This window comes from Lissotriton vulgaris, unplaced genomic scaffold, assembly GCF_964263255.1.
Source record: "Lissotriton vulgaris unplaced genomic scaffold, aLisVul1.2 SCAFFOLD_3898, whole genome shotgun sequence".
NCBI lineage: Eukaryota > Metazoa > Chordata > Amphibia > Caudata > Salamandridae > Lissotriton > Lissotriton vulgaris.
Genome location: NW_028251505.1, coordinates 172228 through 195434, shown reverse-complemented (window position 1 = coordinate 195434; position 23207 = coordinate 172228). Strand labels below are relative to the sequence as shown.

General features: G+C 45.0%; 1 protein-coding gene across 4 annotated transcripts in view; it reads left to right on the top strand.

Moving 5' to 3' along the window:
* The first annotated feature begins 8750 nt into the window (after window positions 1-8750).
* Window positions 8751-23207, top strand: part of LOC147662867 (C4b-binding protein beta chain-like) — an 80230-nt gene continuing 65773 nt past the window's right edge. For all 4 annotated transcript variants that reach the window (XM_086950841.1, XM_086950840.1, XM_086950842.1 and 1 more), the window contains exons 1-2: window positions 8751-8891; window positions 20183-20359. In XM_086950841.1, coding sequence (XP_086806967.1) covers window positions 8834-8891; window positions 20183-20359 — 235 coding nt within the window. In that variant the 5' untranslated portion in view covers window positions 8751-8833. The remainder of the gene's footprint in view (window positions 8892-20182; window positions 20360-23207) is intronic.

The following is a 23207-nucleotide window of genomic DNA, read 5'->3' as shown; positions in this document are numbered from 1 at the left end:
TTATAAACCTTTTAATTTGATGATGGAAGATTTTGAAACTACAGTCCTTTCCTTCGCAGCTCTAAGAGAAAGTTATCTGGTTGCTATGACACTTGTCTATGTTCTGTGGAATTTTTTATTTATGATGTAATTGTTCCACTTTAAAGGGCTGCATATCTTGGGCAGCAATAAAAGTTATTGCATAATGTCAGCCTCCGTTATCTTTAATGAAATCAAGATTCTCTCTGCATGCTAATTGGAGAATCGACATTGCCATAAAACCTGGTCGCAGTATTGTAGAAGCTCTGCTTTGTGTGGAATCTGTGGTGTTGTGTGTTTTGAGAAGGGTGCACCTCTGTGGGTGCTTATCATTGTACAAGGGGTTTATAGTCTGCTATCAGGAAGTTTATTTCCACATACCCTGCGAGTGTCCAGACTGTAGTGGAGTCTGACATGCTGATGTACACAGGTAAATAAAAAGGCTGGTGGTGCATTAGGTGTGGTCAGTAAGTTCACCAGAACAGCTGCCTCTTTGTTGACTTTGTTCAGCCCAAAAGTCCCACCATCACCTGTGGGCCCACACACAACATTGGCAATGAGGTAGGTTGTGCCCCGCATTTCAGCAACTGCCTTTATTGTGCTGGAAGATTCTCCGTGTAGCTACACACACCGTGGCCGAGTCCCTGAGGGCAAGAACTTCAATGCTGGCTCTCCAGCCCGCTACAGCCTCGCTGCACGCCGGTGTGGGGTCGGCGGCCCCACCAAGGCAGAGTGGCTCCTGTCCCTGGCCATGAACGTAAGCAGGGACTTGCGCCAAAGGCCCCGCGGTGGTGGCCTCGCCCCTGCACTCAGCTGCCATGCCTACAGGCTACTCCAGTCACCCTAGCTGCGGGAGGTGTAAATATTGCCCCTAACCCTTGGGGTGACAACACCGGCTTCAACCCAGATGACTCACTCCTCCATCTGGTGGTGTAGTCCCTCAATGTGGATAAGCCCACATCTGCTTATACCGACCTGCCCCCACCTGAAGGACTGGGTTATTGAAGACCCAGCGGTGCCAGGGGACAACACCTGAAACCTTCGTGGGTAACCTGTTCCGGCGTACAAATGACAGAGGCACGGGACACTTCCTTCGGCGTCAAAGATTCGAGGTTTATTTACTGCAGGGAACACAGAAGTCACGTGAAGTACACAGCATGTAAGTTCGCGGGATCTGATTCAATTTGCTACTGTGGATCGCTCCTTTTTATACAGTTTTCGTTCATAGGTTAACATGGTACACAAAGGTTCACAACTTGGTTCCCATCATTATCCCCAAGAGGGGTCGCTTTGATGTATTCAAGGTCCGGAACATAAGTACAGAAACATTTGGTGGTTCCCAACTGTAAAAACCCATCTTCCCACCATTAGTACATTCCAATCGGCAATAAACAGATCGAAGAAGGAACAGGGACAGGTGTAGAGGAAGGCAGAAACAGTGGGGAGATCGGAAAGGGTGTAAAAGGGGTGGTATTGGGAAACACGAGCTGCAGGCATCAAAGGGACGTGCCTAATGGGATGCACGGCTAAGACAATAGACCGGCACGGCAAGATGTGCCTCGAGCGGGGCCATCTGCCTTACAGTATCATCCCCCTCATCATAAAGACACTTTCAAAGGAAACGTGTCTTCCGCAAGAGTCTTGGGAATCCCAGGGTCGCGAAGCGGACAGCGTCCGTTCGCTGGCTACTTGAGGGCAAGAGACAAAATGGATGCCGTATCTAAGATGGAACCCGTGTGTACAGATAGAAACCCACGAAACAAACGAACGGTTCAGGTTAGCACAGCGAAACTGCGCACACCCACTAAACTCGTCATTTGCGGTTCATAGATACCAGACTCGACTATATCCGTGCGAGTCAAAAACACCACTTGCGATCGTCACGGAACCTCACACCAAGGATGTAGAGAACTCCTGCGACTTCAAGGATTGTAGTTTGGTGAATGGCAACCTGGCTGTGATTTGTTCATCTGCGGCCCCAGGACTTCGGCATTTGGTCGTGTCCCACATCCAATCGCTCAGACTGTGGCACATAAACTGGTAAGCTGCAACCACTACCCACACAGTCACCAGGGCATTGTCGATCATGGTATCCATCCCAGCCTTAGAGCTCTTTGCAGTGACGGGCCCATTTCCTACCCAAGCTGCAGGGTAGAAGGTGTGGATTGAATGCCTTGAGATGTATTTTCTAGTGGTGGGCACAACCTACAAAAGGAAATTCCCGCTGCTTCTCCACTTAGGAGGGGCTGATATACACAAGATCTCTAAAACAGTAGTAGAGGCAGGCCCACCCTGCACATACATGATGCTTAATTCTTCCCATTTTCAACCGTTCGCTAACACGGACTATGAATGTTTCCTAGTATGCCAGCACTGTCTGAAACCCATGAATCTGTGGAGGTTTTCTATGCCAGGCTGAGAGAACTGGCCTGAATGTGTACCCTGTCCAATGAGGATGACGGAATTTGGGTGCAATTTACACAAGGGTGCACCTCTATAACATTTTGAGAGCAGATCCTGCAAGTGGACAACATATCAATGAGAGACATTCTCGCCCTAGGACAGCCCAAGGAGGTGTCTAAGGCATGGGCAGCACACATGGACAGTGCTCTGCAACTACCCATCAAGACGGCGTCGGTTAATGCCGTCAGGCACCCCATCCAGGTGACTTCCCAGCGTAATGGAAAAAGTGTGGGGCTCTTAGTAAACTCAATCACTTTGCCAAAGTCTACCAGTTGACTTCAAAGACACCCAACTCCCATGTCACCCAGACTGCATGCACTGTCGATGCTCAACCTGTGATGACTGAAGAGAGTGACATGGACGATGATGAACAAGGACTATCCATGTGGTGCACACAATAGAGTCTCATAGGTTCTCTGCCCACACAGGAGCCTCCATCAATCTAGTGCCCGCTGATCTCTATCCGAAAGTGATTGCACTACAGAAACTGAGCCCTTTAAGAGTCAGAGTCTACACATTTGGCACTCACACAACTCTCGGTCTGGTGGATGTTTTCCACACTGCCCTCAATCACCTGGTTGGCACCACGAGAGCCAAGGTTTACATGTCCAATGACGGCAGTGGGTTTCTATGCAGATGCCAAACAGCCCCAGAACTTGGCATAGTGCGGTTTGCATTTAGCATCTGTTCTAGTGAAATAGAATGCCTGCTGTAAGAGTTTGCCCCACTGTTTGACAGCATTGGATGAACTTGTCATAGTGCGGTTTGCATTTAGCATCCATTCTAGTGAAATAGAAGTCTGCTGTAAGAGTGTTCCTCCCTGTTTGACCGCATTGGATGCTTAAAGGGCCCAGCAGTCTGGCTTCATATTGACAAGTTGATTGAAACTGTGGCATTCCGCCACATGAGTCAAACACCACCTTCGTCCCAAGGTGGAACAAGAATTGCAACACAGAGAGCAAGCCAGCATAATTTAAAGAGTTGTTGACCCAACTCTATGGGCTTCTCAAATTGTGGTTGCTAAAAAAGCCCAAGGAGCCAGACCAAATGAGAATATGCATAGACATGAGGGTACCGAATGTGAGCATCAAGCAAGGATGCCAGCTCACACCCATAATAGATGATATCATTGGGGAGCTGGCAGGGCTACAGTGGTTTTCCAAGAAAAGTAGAGATTCATGGCTTAGAGCCTGCTGTAGGCTTTCCCCCTGAGCAGGCTGATGAGTGGCTCTCCCTCTGGGCTGCCCACGTTGTTGCTGGTAAGGTCTCTGCTGTTGGGTTTGCTGGCGACCTTGGTACCAGGGAGCGGTTTGACCCCACTGTAGGAAAAAACACCGTAGATAGGGCTTGTAGGGTCTTCGTTTTTCCTTCTGTTTTTCAAGGCCTACTGCTTTAGGGCCTCCATTTTGGATTTCATACAGGCCATCGGTCTGTATGACAGAGAATGGAAGGTTAGGGATCTGTTTCTGGGATTCATGTATCAGGACCATAAAACAAAGCCATGAATGCCTCTAGTCCCTGTGTGTTGGGTGAGGAGCATGGACTGGCCTTTAAAAACACCAAAGATGCTCTGTCTACCAAAACAAACCTTGCATACTTCAACCCAAAGAAAGAGTCCAAACTGGCAGTGGATGCAATCCCCACAGGTTTGGGAGCTTTGCTGTCACAACTTCATAGCTATGGACAATGGGGCCAGGTCAGCTATGAAAGTCGGACTCTGACACTTATGGAGCAGCAATACTCACAAATATAGAGGGAGGCCATTGTAGTCCACTGGGGGGCAGAGGGCGGGGGTAGCAGCGTTACTATGTCTATCTCTGTGGACATCCATTCTTGGTCTACATGGACCACAAACCTTTAGACCCACTCTTTAAAGGATCGGTGCCCAAGCCACCCCCATTGATGGAAAATGGATAATGCAATGGAAAGAATTAAATTTCAAGTTAGTGTACAGATCAGGCACACAAAATCTAGCAGACTTTCTATCCCAGCATACCAGGCCAGTTACTCAAATAAAAGCCAGAGAAGCACACAAAATGGAAGAGTATGTGTGATTGGTGGTAAGATGGTCCATGCCGCTATCCATGTCCCAGGCAGAGGTAGTAACTTCCACAAAGAAAGACGACTGCATCCAGCTGGCAATCACCGCAGTCCCATCCAGTGACTTGAAGACCCTGCCCTTTCACTCTGCACGAAGAACTGTGGAGGCCAGATCGACACTACAAGCCCTGCTCTTAGTGAACCAAGAACACAGAAGGTTGTTTGATGTGAGGGCCCTGGCTAGCTCTACCTTTAAGCCTCTAGCAAGAAGCAATTCAGTGGCTCACGATGCACTCTGGGGAATGGTGAAGATGTTGAGCAGACTTTGCATCAAAGTCTGGTTCCTGAGTTTAGATTAGACTGTGGAAGCTGCTGTGAGAGACTGTACAGTCCTATCATCACAAAAGAGGGACACACGGTTCCATGGCAGCGAGTGAGTGCCGACTTTGGGGGGACGAGCTTTTAGTGTGGCAGCTGCACAGCTTTGGAATAGCCTTCCCTTGGACCTTGGACAGATGGAAGACCTGCTGCAGTTCAAAACGAAAATAAAGACTTCGCTCTAGTCTGTCCTAAAGCATAAGTCTTTGTTTGGCTCCTAGCTGCACCTTGGTGTTTTCCTAGTCTGTACTCATGCTGGTAGGACACATGCCTCTTAGCGCCAGGATGCCCGTTGGGTTATAGTGCGCTTTGTAAGTAGCAATAACATTAACATTAACTTTGGGAGTTTACCCAATGGCACGCACATCTTCATCATGACTGATGGCTTCTCTCGATACCCCGAGGTATCTATCACAGCCTCAGAGGTAATCCAGAAGATGGAAAAGATCATAGCTACGCATGGTCTAATAGGTGAACTTCACACAAACAATGGGACCCCATTTAACAGCTGTGAGAGGAACGACTACCTTTAGTCCCGCAACAAAAAGCACCAGTGCATTACCTCATGCTGGCCTCTGACCTATAGAGTGGCGTAGAAAGATTCTCGGACTATAACAAAAATCATCAGGATTGTGACTGCTGAAGGCAGGAATGTGGAGGGTGCCATCTACTCATTCCTGCAGGAGTACCGGTTAACCCCACACTCCCTGACTGGAGTAATCCGTAGTAGGCTATGTCTAGGCTGCAGTATCAATAACACAATCCCCTCATCACCCAACATGGGTTGAGCACTCCTTCCTACAAATTAATCAGACATTTGTTGAGTCTGCATCAATGAGTACACCTCAGGGAGGAGACAAGTAAAACCACGGCTCATCCTGCAAGGAGATCTTGTGTTGGTGCGAGACAGACAACCAGCTGGAAAATTCTGTTAACTTTTTGAATAGGCCTGGGCGGAGTTCGTGGAGTTCCGGTACGTGAAACTCCGCAAAATGACCAAAGAACTCTGCCGCGCTACACAGAGTTCTGCATGCGGTGGAGTGTGTTAGGTCTTACTGTTCGCACTGAGTTTTAACACCAGGTGTTTGTCTCGCACTGGAAAATCAGCATGAATCGCACCATGCGCAGCACGAGGGAGCTGCTTCCTTCAGGAGCTTGGGTAGATGTTTTAATCGAGCAGTAGCTTCCTTAATGCGAATGGAAGGTTTCTCAACACATGCGGTAGTGGCCATCAGTGACCGCCCGCCTTGAGAAATCTCACCGGGAGGTGGTCTGGAGTGAGATTTTCATCGCTCGCCAACTTAACATTGGCGAGCGCGAGTAAGGAAAAACTTCCTGAGAACTCTGTGCGCTACGCGAAGCGCAGAGTGGGAAAAACTCTGAGAGCCGCAAGCACAATTTCACGCCCAGACTTACTTTTGAACCATCCCCTTGGGTGGTCACTGCCAGCAGAGGAACTGAAACTGTCCGTCGGAACATTTCCCATTTCAGACAGATACAGAGAACTTTGAGCAATTCTGAGGAAGACAGCCAGACAAAGGAATCGGACATGTTTTCTGATCTCACTGACACGGGTCCGAGCAATGGCAGCAGCCCAGCCTTCCTCATGTTATGAGTAGTACCACCCTCTACTCAACCGGCATCTCACCCTCAGGCAGAGGCCCTGTTTGTGGGGTCACATATGTCTCCATGCGTTGCTCTCCGAGGATCCGCTGACTGATACCATCTCTGAGCCAATCCGGTTCCATTCCAGTAGTTTAGAGACTTTGGGCCAGATGTAGGAGCCTTAATACCGGTCGGAAACGGCCGATTTCTGCCGTTTCCGACCGGTATTTGGGCTTTTGAGATGTAGGGGGCATCTGATTTAGAGAATCGGTAAATTTACAGATTTTGTAAATCAATATGTAGGTGGCACTTCACAGAGTGCCACAGGCCCTTTAGGAGTCGGTATTTACCACCCAATCCTATTGGGTGGTAAAATACCGAATTCAGGTGTGCATGCACATCTGTGCATGCACACCTGTGCCATGTGACACACAGACATGCCCTTAGGGCATGTATGTGTGCCACATGTCACACAAGCCTGTACTTGGGGTGCTAGAGGGTGTCAAAGTGACACCCCCTGCACCTTTGCAGGATTCGGTATTTACCGATTTGGGGCCATATGTAGGTGGCCAAATACCAGTCGGTAACGGCCGATTTCGGCCGTTACCGACTGGTATTCGTAATTCCAGATGTAGGGGGCCTGAAAATTACCGATTCTGTATATTTACCGAATCGGTAATTTTACCGAATCGGTAAAGTACCGATTCGGTAAATGTACAGAATCGGTAATTTGGGATGTAGGTGGCACTGGAAACAGTGCCACAGGCCCTTAGAAATTCGTTATTTACCATGAAATACAATGGCATGGTAAATAACGAATTTCTGTGTACATGCAGATCTGTGCATGTACACCTGTGCCATGTGGCACACATACATGCCCTAAGGGCATGTATGTGTGTCACATTGCACACAAGCCAAAATCAGGGGTGCAACAGGGTGTCAAAGTGACACCCTGTCCCCCTTGACAAATCGGTAAAATTACCGAATCAGTATTTACCGATTCGGTAATTGCCATTGATTCCTATGGGCATCAAGGCCCATAGGAATCAATGGCAATTACCGAATCGGTAAATACCGATTCGGTAATTACCGCATATATAATATTTACAGAATAATTACCTACATGGCATTTACCGAATTGTAAATACCGAATCGGTAAAATTCGGTATTTACGATTCGGTAAATGCCATTTACCTACATATGGCCCTTGGTAAATACCGAATCGGTATTTCCTATTGATTCCTATGGGCTTCAAGGCCCATAGGAATCAATGGGCAATACCGATTCGGTATTTACCGAATTGGTAAATACCGAATCTTTCAGATTCGGTAATTGTGTTTTAAAAATTACGTACATCTGCCTCCTTCTAATTTACCGATTCATAAATACCGAATCGGTAAAATTCGGTATTTATGAATCGGTAAATTAGATTTACCTACATCTAGCTTGTGTTGGATTCGTAATCACTCTTCTGAGTTAAAACTGCAAACTGTGCTGTTAATCACTGATACATATTAGTTACATTTGTTGACATCACAAATGCTTTGTTTTCACATTTTTGTTAATGACACACCCTTTTGGTGGCACACCATTGTACAAGGGGTTTATTATAGTCAGCCATCAGGAGGTATGTTCCCACATACCCTTTGGGCGTTCCAGACTATAGTACAGTCTGATGCGTTGACGTGCAGGGGGTTGCGCGGTCAGTAAGTTAACCGGAACAGTTGTATCTGTGTCTGCTTTGTTCAGCCCTCAAGCCCCGCCGTCACTTGTTGGCCCCGACACGACAGAACCCTGTGATTTTTTTTGCTGTTCCCGCCCATTTTGCATAGATGATAGATAGACTGGCGCTGACCTACTCAAAACAAGGCTCTCTGCTTCTGGCAACATTCAGCTTAAACTACCTTTTGCTCTCAAGAGCATGAGAGCTGCAGTTTACATTACTTCGCATGCGAAGCACTGCTTAGAGTCGCATGAACGCCCGTGTGAAACATTAGTAAAATATGACCCGAAGCCTTTTCATCTTTTACTCCCCGAGCCTGGGACACTCGGATTAGCATTTTTAATGTAAAATAAACAGAATTAAATCAATATAAATAATAAAGATACAAAAACTGCCCCAAAAAATCTGCTTGTGCATTCCATTAGCAAATGAAATCTCATGTCTCATTCATTCTTGTGTGCAAATAACAGAGAAATGACACGTCTTGACTTTGCATTCTCGTTTTCCTCCTTTCTTTGCAGCGTACAGAAGTTAACTTGTAGCTCATACAGAATTTTCAAATCGATTAGAGAGTTTTCACGGACTACTCCGAAGCATAACAAAAAGATGGAAACCTGGAAGCTTGTTCTTTTCGTATTTTTTCTGTGTTTTTCAATATCACAAGGTAGGTGTATATTAGTTTCAGAACAATTCAGGATGAATAGTAATTCTTATTTTGCCTGATGTCTGTCTACATCTATCCAGGCATGTCCTCGACATGTGCTTTTGCAACTGCAGTGCTCTGTGCTTGATATATTTGAAAGAGGCATGTTCCATTTTAATTGTTTTATACAGGTAAAATGTATTGAAGGGTATATTTGGCTTGTTTCCTTTATGTTGAATTGTGTGTCTGTGTACTAGGGGGGTGGGGAGGTGATATTTGTTGGTATTCAACAGTATACAAGGAAGTTATTCTAAAAATGCATTGATTTTAGACTAACACGTCTCTCGATAAATCCCTTGGGCACTGATTAAGGGACCCCCCGCCTTTCTTACTCTCATTTATGGTGCCAGGATATATGTGGAGGTAATACTGTAAAGTGGGGAGCACCAAAAGTCTAGGCCATGGGTGACACAAAACTGTCTTCTGTGTCCCTGCAACATACACATTGAGCAGCAGTGGCCACATACTGTTTTTTTAATCCTTAGGGTAGGTCCAAACATTTTTTTCATTTACAAAATTGAGGGCGTTGCCTACCAACCCAATTGTGTGAAAATTCTGCTCGTGTCATTCCCAGAACCTGTGCTGGCATCTGTGGGTGTGTTGAGTGTTGTTCGTGTATGGTGCCTGAAAGCAGGACTCTATGTTGGGTATGACTGTATCTGTGTTGAAGCCAGTGGAATCCACTTTGGATTGCCATTGGTTTTGACATGGAACAAGATTGAGGTATTGATACAGCCACCACAAACAGGAAGTGAATTGCCTTCATTCCTCAGCTTGAGGGTGTATTTCTAGCCACAGAAATGTGGAAGGGTGGAGACACAGCGGCCCCTAGAAACTCAGTGTGGCCTATTTAGCAAGGGGTTGCTGATTAGCCCATACTCAGCAATTCCATTTGGGGACTGGTAGATGAGTGGGACTGGTGAGCAGAGTCAGTTGTTAGATGGAGTGACGTTTCTAGGCGGGGCCTGCACTTTTTTTCTTTCCTTGAGTGGTCCATCGTAAAAGTCTGATGGCATCCAGGTGCAGAGCATCACACTCATTATGCTTATGTTATGGGTAATCTGCACGAAGCGTCATCACTACCTCCTGTGATAGTCATCACTTTACTCAAATAATTGTCTGCCTGCAGAAAGAAGAGGGTGCACCCCAACTTTACACAGTGGCTCCACACCCCCTATCTAGATATTCTTTATAAAAGTGTGACCCAAACCTTTCCACTTGATTACAATTTCTTGCTGCTTTAGTGACAAAGGACAGGGGTATCAGACAAAGTACTTGAAGAGCTGCTGTCATCCATGGCTGGTATCGCTGGGAGTCAGTATCCAAGATGTGAGAGGACATCACTTGAAATTTTACATATTTGCTGGTGAAGCTGTGAGTCTGCCTAAGACCCGAGAGCCAGTCTACCTGCTAAGGGAGCAAAAGGAAAGTGTCTTGTCCTGTAAGAGCTATCTACTTGAAGAGGAGAAGCTCAGCCTCAGAGTCTGGAAGAGGAGCGTCCAAGAAGAATTAGTTTACCGAAGGGAATGTGCCTGAAGCTGACCTGCTCAAACTCAAGGTTCTCCCGACCGCCCTATTCAATAAAAGATCACTTTAGTCATCAAAGATTCATTTAAGTCCCTGCTTCTATAACCACCACTGAGGAGGACCTTAAGACTGTATCTTAGACTGGTATATCAGTGTCTGGACTCGAGTAAACATACTCCCCATTGTAAGTGCCAGGGTTGCGTATCCTTCACTGAGCCTCTGCACCCATAACTGGTCGACATGTAGAGCAGGAACCAGGGCTGGTGAGACAAGCCCAGGTGCCCACAAGCACGACTGCTTCTTCTCAGTAGGGAACAACTGGACAGTGCGTCCTAAGGATCCAAACACAAACTTATAAGGAACATTAAGTGTGAACTGGCTAAACAGAACTGTTTTGTGGGACTTTGAGTTCTCTCTGACACCTGTAAACAAGAACTGCCTACTTAAATATATGAACTGACCTATGGATCACAGAATACAGGAAAGCATCTCCACTTTACGCATTATGAGCCTGCACCTGCACTTAATTAAAAAAGTTCTGTTTTACTCTGTAGGGAATCCAGAAAACCCTGTATTGTTCACCTCTTGAAGGCAACTTATTTTTTACAAGCCATATGATGTTTTGGGTGTGATTGAAGTACTTTCTTTCTAAAATGAAATGCACTTGGCTGGAAATTTGCTAATTGGGGTCTATTCACAAACAGCATTTTGTAGTACATTTAGTAGTTCTACAATAGTACTGCTGAAGCCCTACAATATCTTATTCCCAGAGCTATGAGCCTAACTCTCGATCTACACCTCACCTATCGTTTCTATAGGGATAGCCTCACACTTGTAAGTTTACTACTTAAGGACTGATTCCGATGTCGTTCGGAAACTGTACCGTACGAATTGGTCTCTGAATCGTTTTGCAACAAATCGGGTCCTGCAAGTCCGAACGACCGATTACAATGCCTCCCAATGGACTCGCATTGACTTCAATGGGAGCCTCTGTTCCGAATGAGAACAAAGGGGTGGTTGAGGAAAAGCTTGCAACCTGTGGCAGGCACTCTATGGTGCCTGCCACATTGTGCATGGTTGGGAATAAGGAAACCCTTGAGTATCCCACGGGCACCAATCAGACAGCTCCAAGTGAAGGGGGCCCTCAATTGGCCCCCAAAGACAGAGTCATACAGCAGTTTCATGTCGGGCAGACCGAATCGGAACGGCTGTCCGAATCGATCATCGTAATCACTTGGTCGGAAACCGTGTCCATACAGCTTTATGATTCGGCTCCGAAAGACTGACAGTCTGAATGCCTTTTGGAACCGATTTGGACTGCCCGAAAGGTTTCTGGACATCGTAATCGTTTATTGGGAAATGTGTACAATTTCTTTCGGAAACAAGGGTTCCTAAATGGATTCTGCAATACGAATCCCATCCAGAGCCTTTCTGAACAACATCAGAATCGGCCACTTAGCAGTAAATGTTTGTATGTATGTAGCCAAAAAGCAGCAGAGCACTGCACATGGTCAAAGGCAGACTTAAAGTTGATGAAAAATAGAAGAGGATGATAAGTTGTGGATAGTTAGTGAATTGTGATGTAGTGCTCTTTAAAGAGGTGAGTCTGATGGTGTCCTGGCTGTGGGAGTGCCGAGAACCACCAGAAATGATGAACTTGTTCGGAAGGTAAGCCGTTGTGCTGGTCACGATGGCTTGTAAATGACACAGCTGGTTTTGAAGATGGTGAGGTCTGGCAAGGGAAGCCAATGGAGTTCCCTCATGTGAGGGTGAAGTCATCATATTTCCTCAGGCTCTGGTTGAGACATGCTGTTGTGTGCAGGATTCCTCTATGGTCTGCAATGTGCAGTGTGGGAGTCCATGGTGTAGGGAATTAACAATATCCAGATGCAAGAATTCAAGGTCTTGAACAGTTCTGGAAACAAGAATGTGACTTTGTTTAGAAAATAGAGCTAATACCAGGTAATCTTTGTATTTCAACTACGTGTTGCTTGAGGGACAGTTTGGTGTTCAGGGTGAATCCAGGTGATTTGTCATTCTGTGAGAGTTGGGGTTTGAAGCTGTCAATGTTCACGTCATTGAGCTAGGTTTTTAACCCGTTCCGTGCTTCGAACGTCCAACGGTCGTCGCGTGCACTACCTCGCTAGTGCTGCGCACGACCGTTGGACGTCCGAATCCCGTTAGCGCAATCGAACATCCGCACTGGGGCGGAATGTTTGCGCGCGCTTAACGGGTTAACATATCTTGTTTGTTGTTCTTGGCACATTATAAGAATTTTGTTTGACTGGTTTGAGCTTCAGATAGGCACTGGACATCCAGCTCTGAATGATGTGCAAGCGGTGTTTGAGGTTTTGCATGTCTGAAGTAGAAGAGTTTTTCAAGTAGAGTTGTGTATAATTGGCTTACTGGTAAATTGTGATGCTATCATCTGTGAGTAGAGCACCAGGTGGCTCTTTGCAAAGGTTAAGGACAACAGGAGACAGTATGGGCCCCTGGGTATGACATATGTGATAGGGATCTTTTGTGACCTAGAGGTGCCCATGTGAACAAACTGGTTTTATTTGGAAAGGCAGGAGGAGAACCATAGAAGGCCATTATCAGATAATCCCATTCACAACTCAAGAGTGTGTTATGAGGGATGGATGGTTGACTACATCCAAGACAGCTGAAAGGTTAGCAAAAATAGGAGAGTGGAGGTCCTCTTCATGTGTGGTCAAGAGCAGGGGGAGGCATGAGGAGACCGGGGGAGCATGATGTGGGAGGAACCTGGGGGAGTGGTTGGAAAATGGGTCAGACTTATTACAAAATAGGTGAGGTTTAGTGAGGAGTAAGGAGCAGTTTAGGGAGGGTTAAGGACAGGTTTGGGGAAGCAGGTCCACCCCCTCCACAAAAGAGTAAGTCCATTGCTCTCACAAACTGCACTTGTTAAGTTACTGCTGCCAAAAAGGGACTCAAAACAGTAGCAGATTGCTTCCGCTCAGTGCTGAAGAAGTCCAGCTCCATGCATGGCCAACCACAGGTACTGAAACACCCTTGCCTATAAAATAATGGAAGTAAGGACTTAAACTAAGCCCCATGCCCCATAGGAAATAATATTTATGTATTTATTATAATAGTTAAAATATAAATTCATATAATGTATTGTTAAACAATATTTAAATTAATGCATTTTCATTATTTAATTAGAAAATATTTATTTAACCTTTTTGAAATAAAATTAATGTTACTTTTTTATTAAAATGTAATTAAATTACTTTTTTAAATTCTATGCATCACTTGTAATAATTATTTAAGCGTAATGAAAAATGTTAACTTGTTAATTTAGATAGGAATTTATATTTAATTTAAACTACTTTTAATGTAATATATTTAAATGAATTAAAGATTTAAGTCAATATGAGTTAATGGTGCTGTAGCATTTTTCTTCTGCATTTAAAATACATTTATAAAATTAATTTACATTATTGTTTAGCATTAACATATTTTCTCGAATCTTTTGAGATTTGAGTCAAATAAACACTTTTAATTTTCACTTTCGTTTACCAAAGGGAGAATCTGCATTAAAAATTAAAATTACATTAAAATCATTTTTCTGAGGTTTAAGTTAGAAAATAAATTGTGGTTTAACAAAAAAATGATGCATTACTAAATATTAAAATTGATATATAGAATTAATGAAAATAAATTTGATTATATTTTATTAAAATGTAATGTTGCAATCATTTTTACATTGTAAAAACACTGTTAACATTTTCATAAATAAATAACACATATCTTTTATTTTTATATTTTTTAACTTTAAAATATATTTATTTATAGTTTTAACTATTTTAAATAATGTGATTTAATTTAACTTTATTTCCTATTAGGTTTTATTTTATTTCCATTATATTCTTGGGAGGGTGTTGCAGTATCAGTAATTGGCCACGTATGATGCTGGACTTACTACGGTTTCCTTTTGGAATTAGTAACTTTTACTTACGATTTTGGCTCCACACCTTTTTTCAGGAGTTTGAGACATGTTAAGTCTATGCTTCTGAGTAACTTTACACTCAGATTTTGTGAACAGCCAAAAGTAGTAAAGTTACTCAAACATGTACGAGTGAACTGACCTGTGTAACCTACTCACAAGTGTAAAGTCCTATTTGTGTCTATTGTGCAGTTGTTGAGTTTAGAGACTCAACCTCTCTGAAAAGCATTGGACTGCTTGTCCTCTCTATACTGAGAAGCAATTGCAATAGGGATGTACTTAGCCCAATTTGCAGGTCCATAGTAGGTCCGACCCCATGATATAATTTGTTAATGACTCCAACCTCCATGGTTGAGGCCCAGTAACTTCTGCGTGCCCAGTGGCCCCCTAAACAGGGTGATATGTACAACATGTGTAGTATTAGGGCATCACTCCAAAATTGGGAAAGGGCAAAAATGCGCAGTAAACAAGCTACTACACACCCTGAATACGTGACTACATCACTCTTAATGGGGCCTTCTGTCAATCTTTCTGCCTTTCTGTTTATCCATTTGGTGTTTTCTCTATTCATCTAAGTCTCTCCGTACATCACTGAATTTTAGTTGAAACACTTTCTACCTCTATCTGTCTTCCTCTAGGTATCTCTTTGTATTTTTGATTCTGTGTGCCTATATGATCTGTACACTTGGAATGAGGATAGTGTTTGCTTTCCTTGAATCATAAGACTGGACCACACGTTTTTGACTGGCACTATTTCGTGTCCTTCCTTGGTGGTAAGTTAAGGAAGTACTTGGTGCAAACTCCTTTTTCCCCAATAGTTTGCAAGCAGGTTTATAAAGGTGTCAAACTCAGCAATTGGAAAGAGGGTCCGAGTGCAAGTTTAACGACCCATAACTAGATACATACCTCAATAAATAGTACTCATTACAAAAATTATATCTAGGGGTCAAGCAAAAGTGAATCTCAACTGTAAAGACAGACCTTGACACAGCAAGATGTTTATTACTAGTGGAGGTGAAAAATCCAAATGTGCAATTAAGTGTGACAAGAAATATGTGAGCTAAGACTCAAGGGCATAGGTGAAATTTTCCATCAGTAGCCGTTCTGTACCGCCCTTTTTAACATCATATGGGTTCTCCTTACCCAGAAGACAAAGTCCACAACCTACAGGTGTTCTCAAGGCTGTGCCTTAACCTTTTGCGTGATGTGTTAATAAATGGGAGGTGCAAAAATTGTATAAATATAGGTGGCAACTGAGTAAGCTGTGCAAAAGTGTAAGTGAATGTAAATTAAAATTGGATAGGACAGAGTAGATGCTTAACTTTAATATTATCTCTCAGCTCTTCCAAAGCTAAAAATAATGTGCAAGAACAGATTTAACAGAATATCTGTGAGCAATGACGGTCGACATGTTTCAGCATTAATGGCAATTATGCCAATGCTTTCTTCAGGACCAGGTGATTGCTACTGCTATATAGTGTGAAATAAAATAATGTCACCTGCAAATTCCAGGTTACAAACTCCACCACAGACTATTGTAGCGTCACGTCGAGGATATGAAAAAACAGGAGAAACACAAAGGACAAAATTAACATACTCACAGACAAATTCACAATACAATGATGTGGACAACATTAGGACATCATGTAAGGATTGTCTAGGATATAAATGCGTTTCTTAATTGTACAACTGCAAAATTTGATAGCCACTCACCCATTAGTTGTGGGGATGGCGCTTCACCCCACCTGGCTGCAGTTCAGGTATAGAGGAGCACAGCTCCGGTTTAAAATAAGGAAACATTCAAAAGCATTAGTAGTTGGGTTTATACGGAAGGTATTCCAAAATGTATGTGATATTATCTCTGCGCAGCAGGATATAAGCAAACAAGACGCCCGACCACAGCTCAAGCGGGTCGAGACTGCTGTGATCGTGCAGCTTCACTAATGACTGGTCAGCTGTTATCGATAACTCGCTATCTACTGTTTGAATTATCTAACCAGTATTAGAAGTCATTACTTCAATGCACGGTATCTCTCAAGTTATTACAAATGATATCTGCTTGACCGTGCTCATTTAGTAGGTTTTTAGTCGGAAAAGCATAACCCTATGTGTCTCATTCAGGCTGGCAAGAAAGTAATGAAATCTCGACTGCCTTTCGCCGTGTAAGATATGGGCGGCATATGTCGGCTGTTGCCGTTCAGTTGTCATAACACCAAGCTCCATAAGTATAGCCCTTAGTGTTTCATATAATGGAACAATAAAGTTTTGACAACTCCATTCTATTGAGCCATATGTAGTGCAAGCGGCATTGATCTGCTTTTGCTATTCAATGATCATAACACCATGCGCAACGGGCCCTGCCATATCTGGTCTTTGTTTGCATCCAATTCTTTTGAGCCATCACTTCTATCATGGTTGCAATAGAGTTAAAAATTGCAACCTTGTGGAGCCGCATGCAGTACCGGCGTACTGACTATTTGTATTCAATTAATCCTAACTTAGGAAACCACAAACCGTCCTGGGCTTACCTAACCGTCGGTGTCTCCAGACTTCCTTCTGTGCTGTCTGGGGAGGCACTGGCCGCTTGGTTAGGGCCGTTTTTGTTACCAAAATATTTCCGTGCCCGTGACTTGCAGTCACCGCCCATAACATTGTGCTAGCCACTCCTCCCTTAACCGCCCACCCTCCCGCCCCCAACCAGGGAATCAGGAATACCCTTCTGCTATCTCGCAGTGCGAGAAGCAGAAACATAACATGGTTACCATTTTACGTTTCTGCTTCTCGCACTGCGAGCAAGCAGTGGAGCAACGCCCCGACGCCCACGTGGTGGGGCCGCCACTGAATCCATAGTTTCTTAATCAGAGCAGAACCATCTCTGGAACACGTGAATCAGTACATTAATCTCACAGAAGAACTAAATATTACACAAATCAACGGATTGTAACACAGGGTTATGAGATCTAAATTGTGTTTAGCCATGATACACTATACCCGCGCCACCCCTTTCGTCTCTCTCCCTGCTAGGGCCTGGATCCTGTATCTATAGTGCAATGGTTTAGGCATCATTTAGGGACAGATGCAGAAGCGTGGTGTGTGCAGCTGTGAATCTAAATTCAGTGCTGTGTGTCTGATGCTTCCCTGCCTCCGTGGGTCCATCAGCCCCGACCGGCACCATAGCCCGGATACCCTTGGCACCAGCTCCCATTGAAGCCCGTGGTGTGGCTGTACAGCGCCTCTTTCAGTGAGCAGACAGCGAGGGATGGCATTTCATGTTTCTTCACTTGATAATGATAAGAATGCGTTAAAAAAAATGTAACGGGGACTATTAAGTTTAATGATGGTTACCATTTTACATTTCTGCTTCTCGCACGCCGAGAAAGCAGTGGGGCAATGCCCTGATGCCCACGTGGTGGAGTCGCCACTGTGTGTTATGCTGGGTTGCATATTGTATTGTGTTATCTTCAGTTTGCTTTAGAAATTTCAACATATAATGCTACATTTTTTGCCAAAAGCAGCATACGCCTTTTAAGTTTGTGTGTCAAGCATCCATTTACCTCAGCCTCAGGTGGTAAATTATCGCTGCTCCGACTCTTAAAGTATTTAAGACAACTGTCGCCCCAAAACTGTTTCAGAGAAGGGTGTTAAATTACCATTTGCATTGCACACTTTATATGACATTGCCCATGGTCTCTTGCTACATTCTGGCATTACTTAGCATAGACAGTAATTACAAAGTAGTGTAGGTACGCGAAGTAAAGTAAATTGAAAATTCTAAGCAGAACTCCAATAAAACATACAAGGCCACATGCTAGACACAGCATGTCTCCAAGAGACAGCGCAAACGCTGCCTAGGCAAGGACATGTTTCCTTTCAGGGTTCAGGAAAATTAATTTTTTTTAATGTTAAAATCTGCAAAGAGCTTAACGTAATGTAGACACAGTGTTTATACAAAGCAGGATGAATTACAATCTCACTGCCACTTACATTTCAGTAAAACATTTTCTCAAACTGGATATTTGAATTGGGTTGCTGAGAAGCACATGCCAGTTCTACATTAAACCAGTGTAATATGCCATAGAAAGCTAAAAATAATTGTCCTGATTATGGCAATTTGTAAAATATATTGCACATATAACAAAAGCACTTAACATAGAATTGTTTTTTATACAATTATCATTTGCCACTAATATGTGTACTAAATGTATCGACCTCAAAAGGATGAAGGTCTAGGTCGACTCTGCTGGGCTTCAAATATAAATAACACACAGAAATGTCACCAGAGAGCACCCACCAGGCTGTGCTATATGTACAACATCATCTGTTCTATTCTTCTCCTCAACATCGCTCTCACAGCTAACCTTTGCCAAAGGTTTTTTGTTTTACCCTAGAAGCTGTCCAGTAGGATATTTATTAGTTTGTTATTATGTTATGCCCCTGCCTGTCCAGCTCCTGCTATGTATGCCTTTCCTTTACAATGTCCTCACGTAATTATCTATTAACTTGGAAAAGCAGTGTCCAGTCTAAACTTAAACTAGAGCCATTATCAATATTAATTTCCTGTTGCTTATGCATTTTCTTGTGATCTTCTGCTAAAGCATGTTTCCACTCTGTCCATCTTCCGTTCACTAATTTTAGACACATGACAAAACCTCAGGGATATCATGCCTGCTCTACTTTAATCAATTGATGCCAGCGTTATTTACATATGTAAGCAAATCAAACCTTTTTGTAAACCTTTTCCGGATGAAGATAGTTGCTATTACCCTTCCACTCTTGCTTCACATCTCTGGGCGCCATCTTAGTGCAGGTAGGTTTTTACAGTTTTACAGTTTTATATACTGTGAATCAACTCCCAAAATCTCAAACTCCTCGCTCTCCATGAACTGCCAGATCAACGCCGTTTCATCATCTTGCTTCCATATGCTATGCCTGCTCCGAAAGATCTTCAAGTGGATCACCACCGAGTCCAGAAAGACGGTTACCCACGCACTTATCCGCAGCAGACTCGACCACGGCAATGCACTCTACGCCGGCATCACCCAGAAACTCCTCAAGTAACTGCAAAGCATCCAGAACGCCTCCGCCAGACGCATCCTCAACATCCCCTGCCACAGCCACATCACTTCCCACCTTAGAGACCTCCACTGGCTCCCAGGCAACAAAAGGATCATCTTCAAGCTCTTCGCACACGCCTACAAAGCCCTACACAACACGGGACCCTCGTACCTCAACCACCGCCTCTCATTCCACGCACCCACCAGAGACCTCTGCTCAGGTCAACTGGCCCTAGCTGCCATCCCTACCTTGCAGCAAAGACCTGGAACACCCTGTCTCTCTCCCTAAGGCAATCACCGTCACTACCCTAATTCATGAAGGACCTGAAGACCTGGCTCTTCGACTGAACCACAGTGCCTTGCGACAGATCTGCAGCCATTACCCCTCCCCTCCCCAGCGCCTTGAGACCCTTACGGGTGAGTTATCGCACTTTACAAGCCACTTGATTGATTGATTGATTGAAAATAGTAGTCATTTTAGCATTGCACAGTACAATTTTTAACCTTTACATGGATAATCTCTGCTTGTTTATTCAGACATTCGTATTGTAGGTCATTTACATTTACAAGAGTTGCAAGAAGACTGGTATATCTAACAACTTGTGCTCTGTAAAAGTCTAAAAATGAAATGAAGTACATATGCATTGTGTGATGCTATGCTGGAAAACCCTGGAATGCGAACATTCGCTCTGTTCTTCTAGGCTGTGACAGCATTCCGGAGGTGGAAAATGCTGCGTGGGTAATTGAGAGTGACGCCAGTGGCACAAGGGTGACCTATACATGCAGGTGCGGCCGCCTGATAGGCAGCAGCGTCCTTTCCTGCAATGCCTCGCAACAGTGGGATGCAGCTCCACCGCTCTGCATAGAGCAAAATTACAGTAAGTTGCTTTTCCTGCATCACCGTCTTGGCCAATAAAGCTCCTAGTGCTCCTTTGCATAAAATGTTGTGCATCAGTAAGGGCTGTACATAAGATGTTTTCCTTTAAGATTACCGAGGCAGCTCTTCGTTTACCTGGATATCTGTACATTCCCTCCAAATGGATTGGGTCTGCATGCTTACCTACTTATTTGAAATACTCACAAAGAAAGGAGTTCACTGAACTCATCCACAGTCGCCTCGGGGTTCAGATTTGGTCCAGTGTTTAGGTTGCTGCCCATGAAAGCAGAGATCCCAGATATAATCTTGGGTTTCCAACATTGTCTAGTGTTGGGCAATCACCCTCTGCCTCTGTCTCAGCCCACGCCCGCACACCCTGAAAACTTTGGTAGTGGTAAATGAAAATGGAGATGTATTTGCTGAGGCCTTTGTGTTAGTATGGTGTGCATGTTGTTGTTTTAGGAAGTCATGCTTTTTTTCTTTTCTCCCTAGTGGGCACCCATGTTATATAACTCCACTTTCATCTCTCTCTTTATGGCTTCCAACATTTTCTTCTCTGTAAATCTCTTGCACACCGCCTGGTCTCCTGCTGTTCCTTCCGTGAAGTCAAGCATGTCACGCTCCTGGTCTCACCCTCTTTGAAAAAGCAAAGCCTTGATAGTTGACGTTGGAATGGAACAGCCATGTTGGTTTAATGCTTATTTGACTGATTATGCCTTTCTACAAAGTACAGATATTGAACATATGGTGAACCCGAAAAGAAAGAAAAATAAGCAGGACCTCATAGCTTCCATTCAGGCAATGTGTAGGTAACCAGTCAGAAGCAATGGAAGGAGGGAGTCAGTGCCTTAACATTGACCACAGACAGAATTCTCCTTCTCCCACCCTGTCATATCTTCTATCCAGAGGCCAAATGACTCTCTGGCATTTCTACTGTTGTCGCTTAAATTACGTCAGAGAACTTTGAGGGCTTCTTGGGACAGAGAAGTTGTGAATTTCTCAGTGTCTTAGATGAATGGGCGGAAGGTAGTGAAAAGTAGCGAAAAGTGCTATGACAGTATTGCCCTGATGTAATGGTGGAATTTTTTGTGCCAGCACTTCTGGGCTTTGTGATTTCCTTTTGGTGCTTTTTCATTACATTGCTTTTCTCCTGGTATGTGTGAAGGTGTGTTATGCATGAAAGAGGGACGCAACAATGAACCCATTTGAAGAGCTCAAGATGAGAACCGAGAGTGGTAAATCAAGTGTAAAGGCGGAGAGTAAAGCTCCTGGTGTTACAGTATGTATAGAAATGAGCAGACTGGATAAATCCCAGTGGACCATTCCTGCAGTATCTCTATATTCCTCTTTATGGGCCCGATGCAGGTCACCAAATACCGGTCGGTAACGGCCGAATTTGTCCGTTACCGACCGGTATTTGGTGATTGAGATGTAGAGGCCATTATTTTACAGAATCTGTAAATTTACCGATTCTGTAAATCCCAGATGTAGGTAGCACTGTTTACAGTGCTACAGGCCTTCAGAATTCAGTATTTTATCACCCAATACAATTGGATGGTAAAATACCGAATTCAGGTGTACATGCACATCTGTGCATGTACACCTGTGCCATGTGACACACAGACATGCCCTGAGGGCATGTATGTGTGCCACATGGCACACAAGCCTGGAATTGGGGTGCTACAGGGTGTCAAAGTGACACCCCGTTCACCCTTGCAGGATTCGGTATTTACCGAACAAACGCCCCCGCAGGCCCCGCGGTGCGGGGGGCTCACTCCCTTTAGTAAATGAAGGGCCCCCCTCAGCTCTTCGATGAGAGAGGCTTTCTTTGCGCTGAAGCTAGACTCCCTCTGAAGCAGGTGCAGGCTGTCTGCAGCCTGCTCCGAGCCCCTCGCCCCCTCCCTCTGACTGAAGAAAAACAAAGTATCAACATACTGTATTTCTCTTCAGTCAGAGGTGCCAGGCCCGAAAAGAGGTTGGGGGTGGGGGCCCCAGAGAGCAGGAGACAGCATAGAGCACTGCTGGGACTCTGACAAGGGTGGGGTGGGGGCCCCAGAGAGCAGGAGGCAGCACAGAGCACTGCTGGGACCCTGACAAGGGTGGGGGTGGGGCCCCGGAGAGCAGGTGGCAGCACAGAGCACTGCTGGGATCCTGACAAGGGTGGGGGTGGGGCCCCAGAGAGCAGGAGGCAGCACAGAGCACTGCTGGGACCCTGACAAGGGTGGGGGCAGGGGCCCAGAGACAGCAGGAGGAAGCACAGAGCACTGCTGGGACTCTGACAAGTGTGGGGTGGGGGCCCCAGAGAGCAGGAGGCAGCATAGAGCACTGCTGAGACCCTGGGGTGGGGTGGGGGCTCCAGAGAGCAGGAGGCAGCAAAGAGCACTGCTCAGGATCCTGACAAGGGTGGGAGTGGGGGCCCATAGAGAGCGCATTCTCCAAGCCAAAGCTCATATGAGAAGGGATGAGGCAGCAAAATGGTGCCCTCAGGTAAGCACTCTTGTTAGAAGGCACCATGTGGGCGTCCGCAGGGGGGGCAAAGGGTGCTGAGAAGGGTGAAAGGCAGAGGGGAGAAGGGTGCAAGGTAGAAAGGAGAAGAGTGTAAGGCAGAGAAGAGATGGGTGCAAGGTAGAGAAGGGTTCAAGGCGGAAGAGAGAAGGGTGCAAGGCAGAGAGGAGATGGGTGCAAGGTAGAGAGGAGAAGGGTTCAAGGCAGAGGGGAGAAGGGTGCACCGGGGAGGGGAGAAGGGTGCAAGGCAGAGGGGAGAAGGGTGCAAGGCAGAGGGGAGAAGGGTGCAAGGTAGAGACAAGGGTGCAAGGCAGAGAGGAGATGGGGGCAAGGTAGAGAAGGGT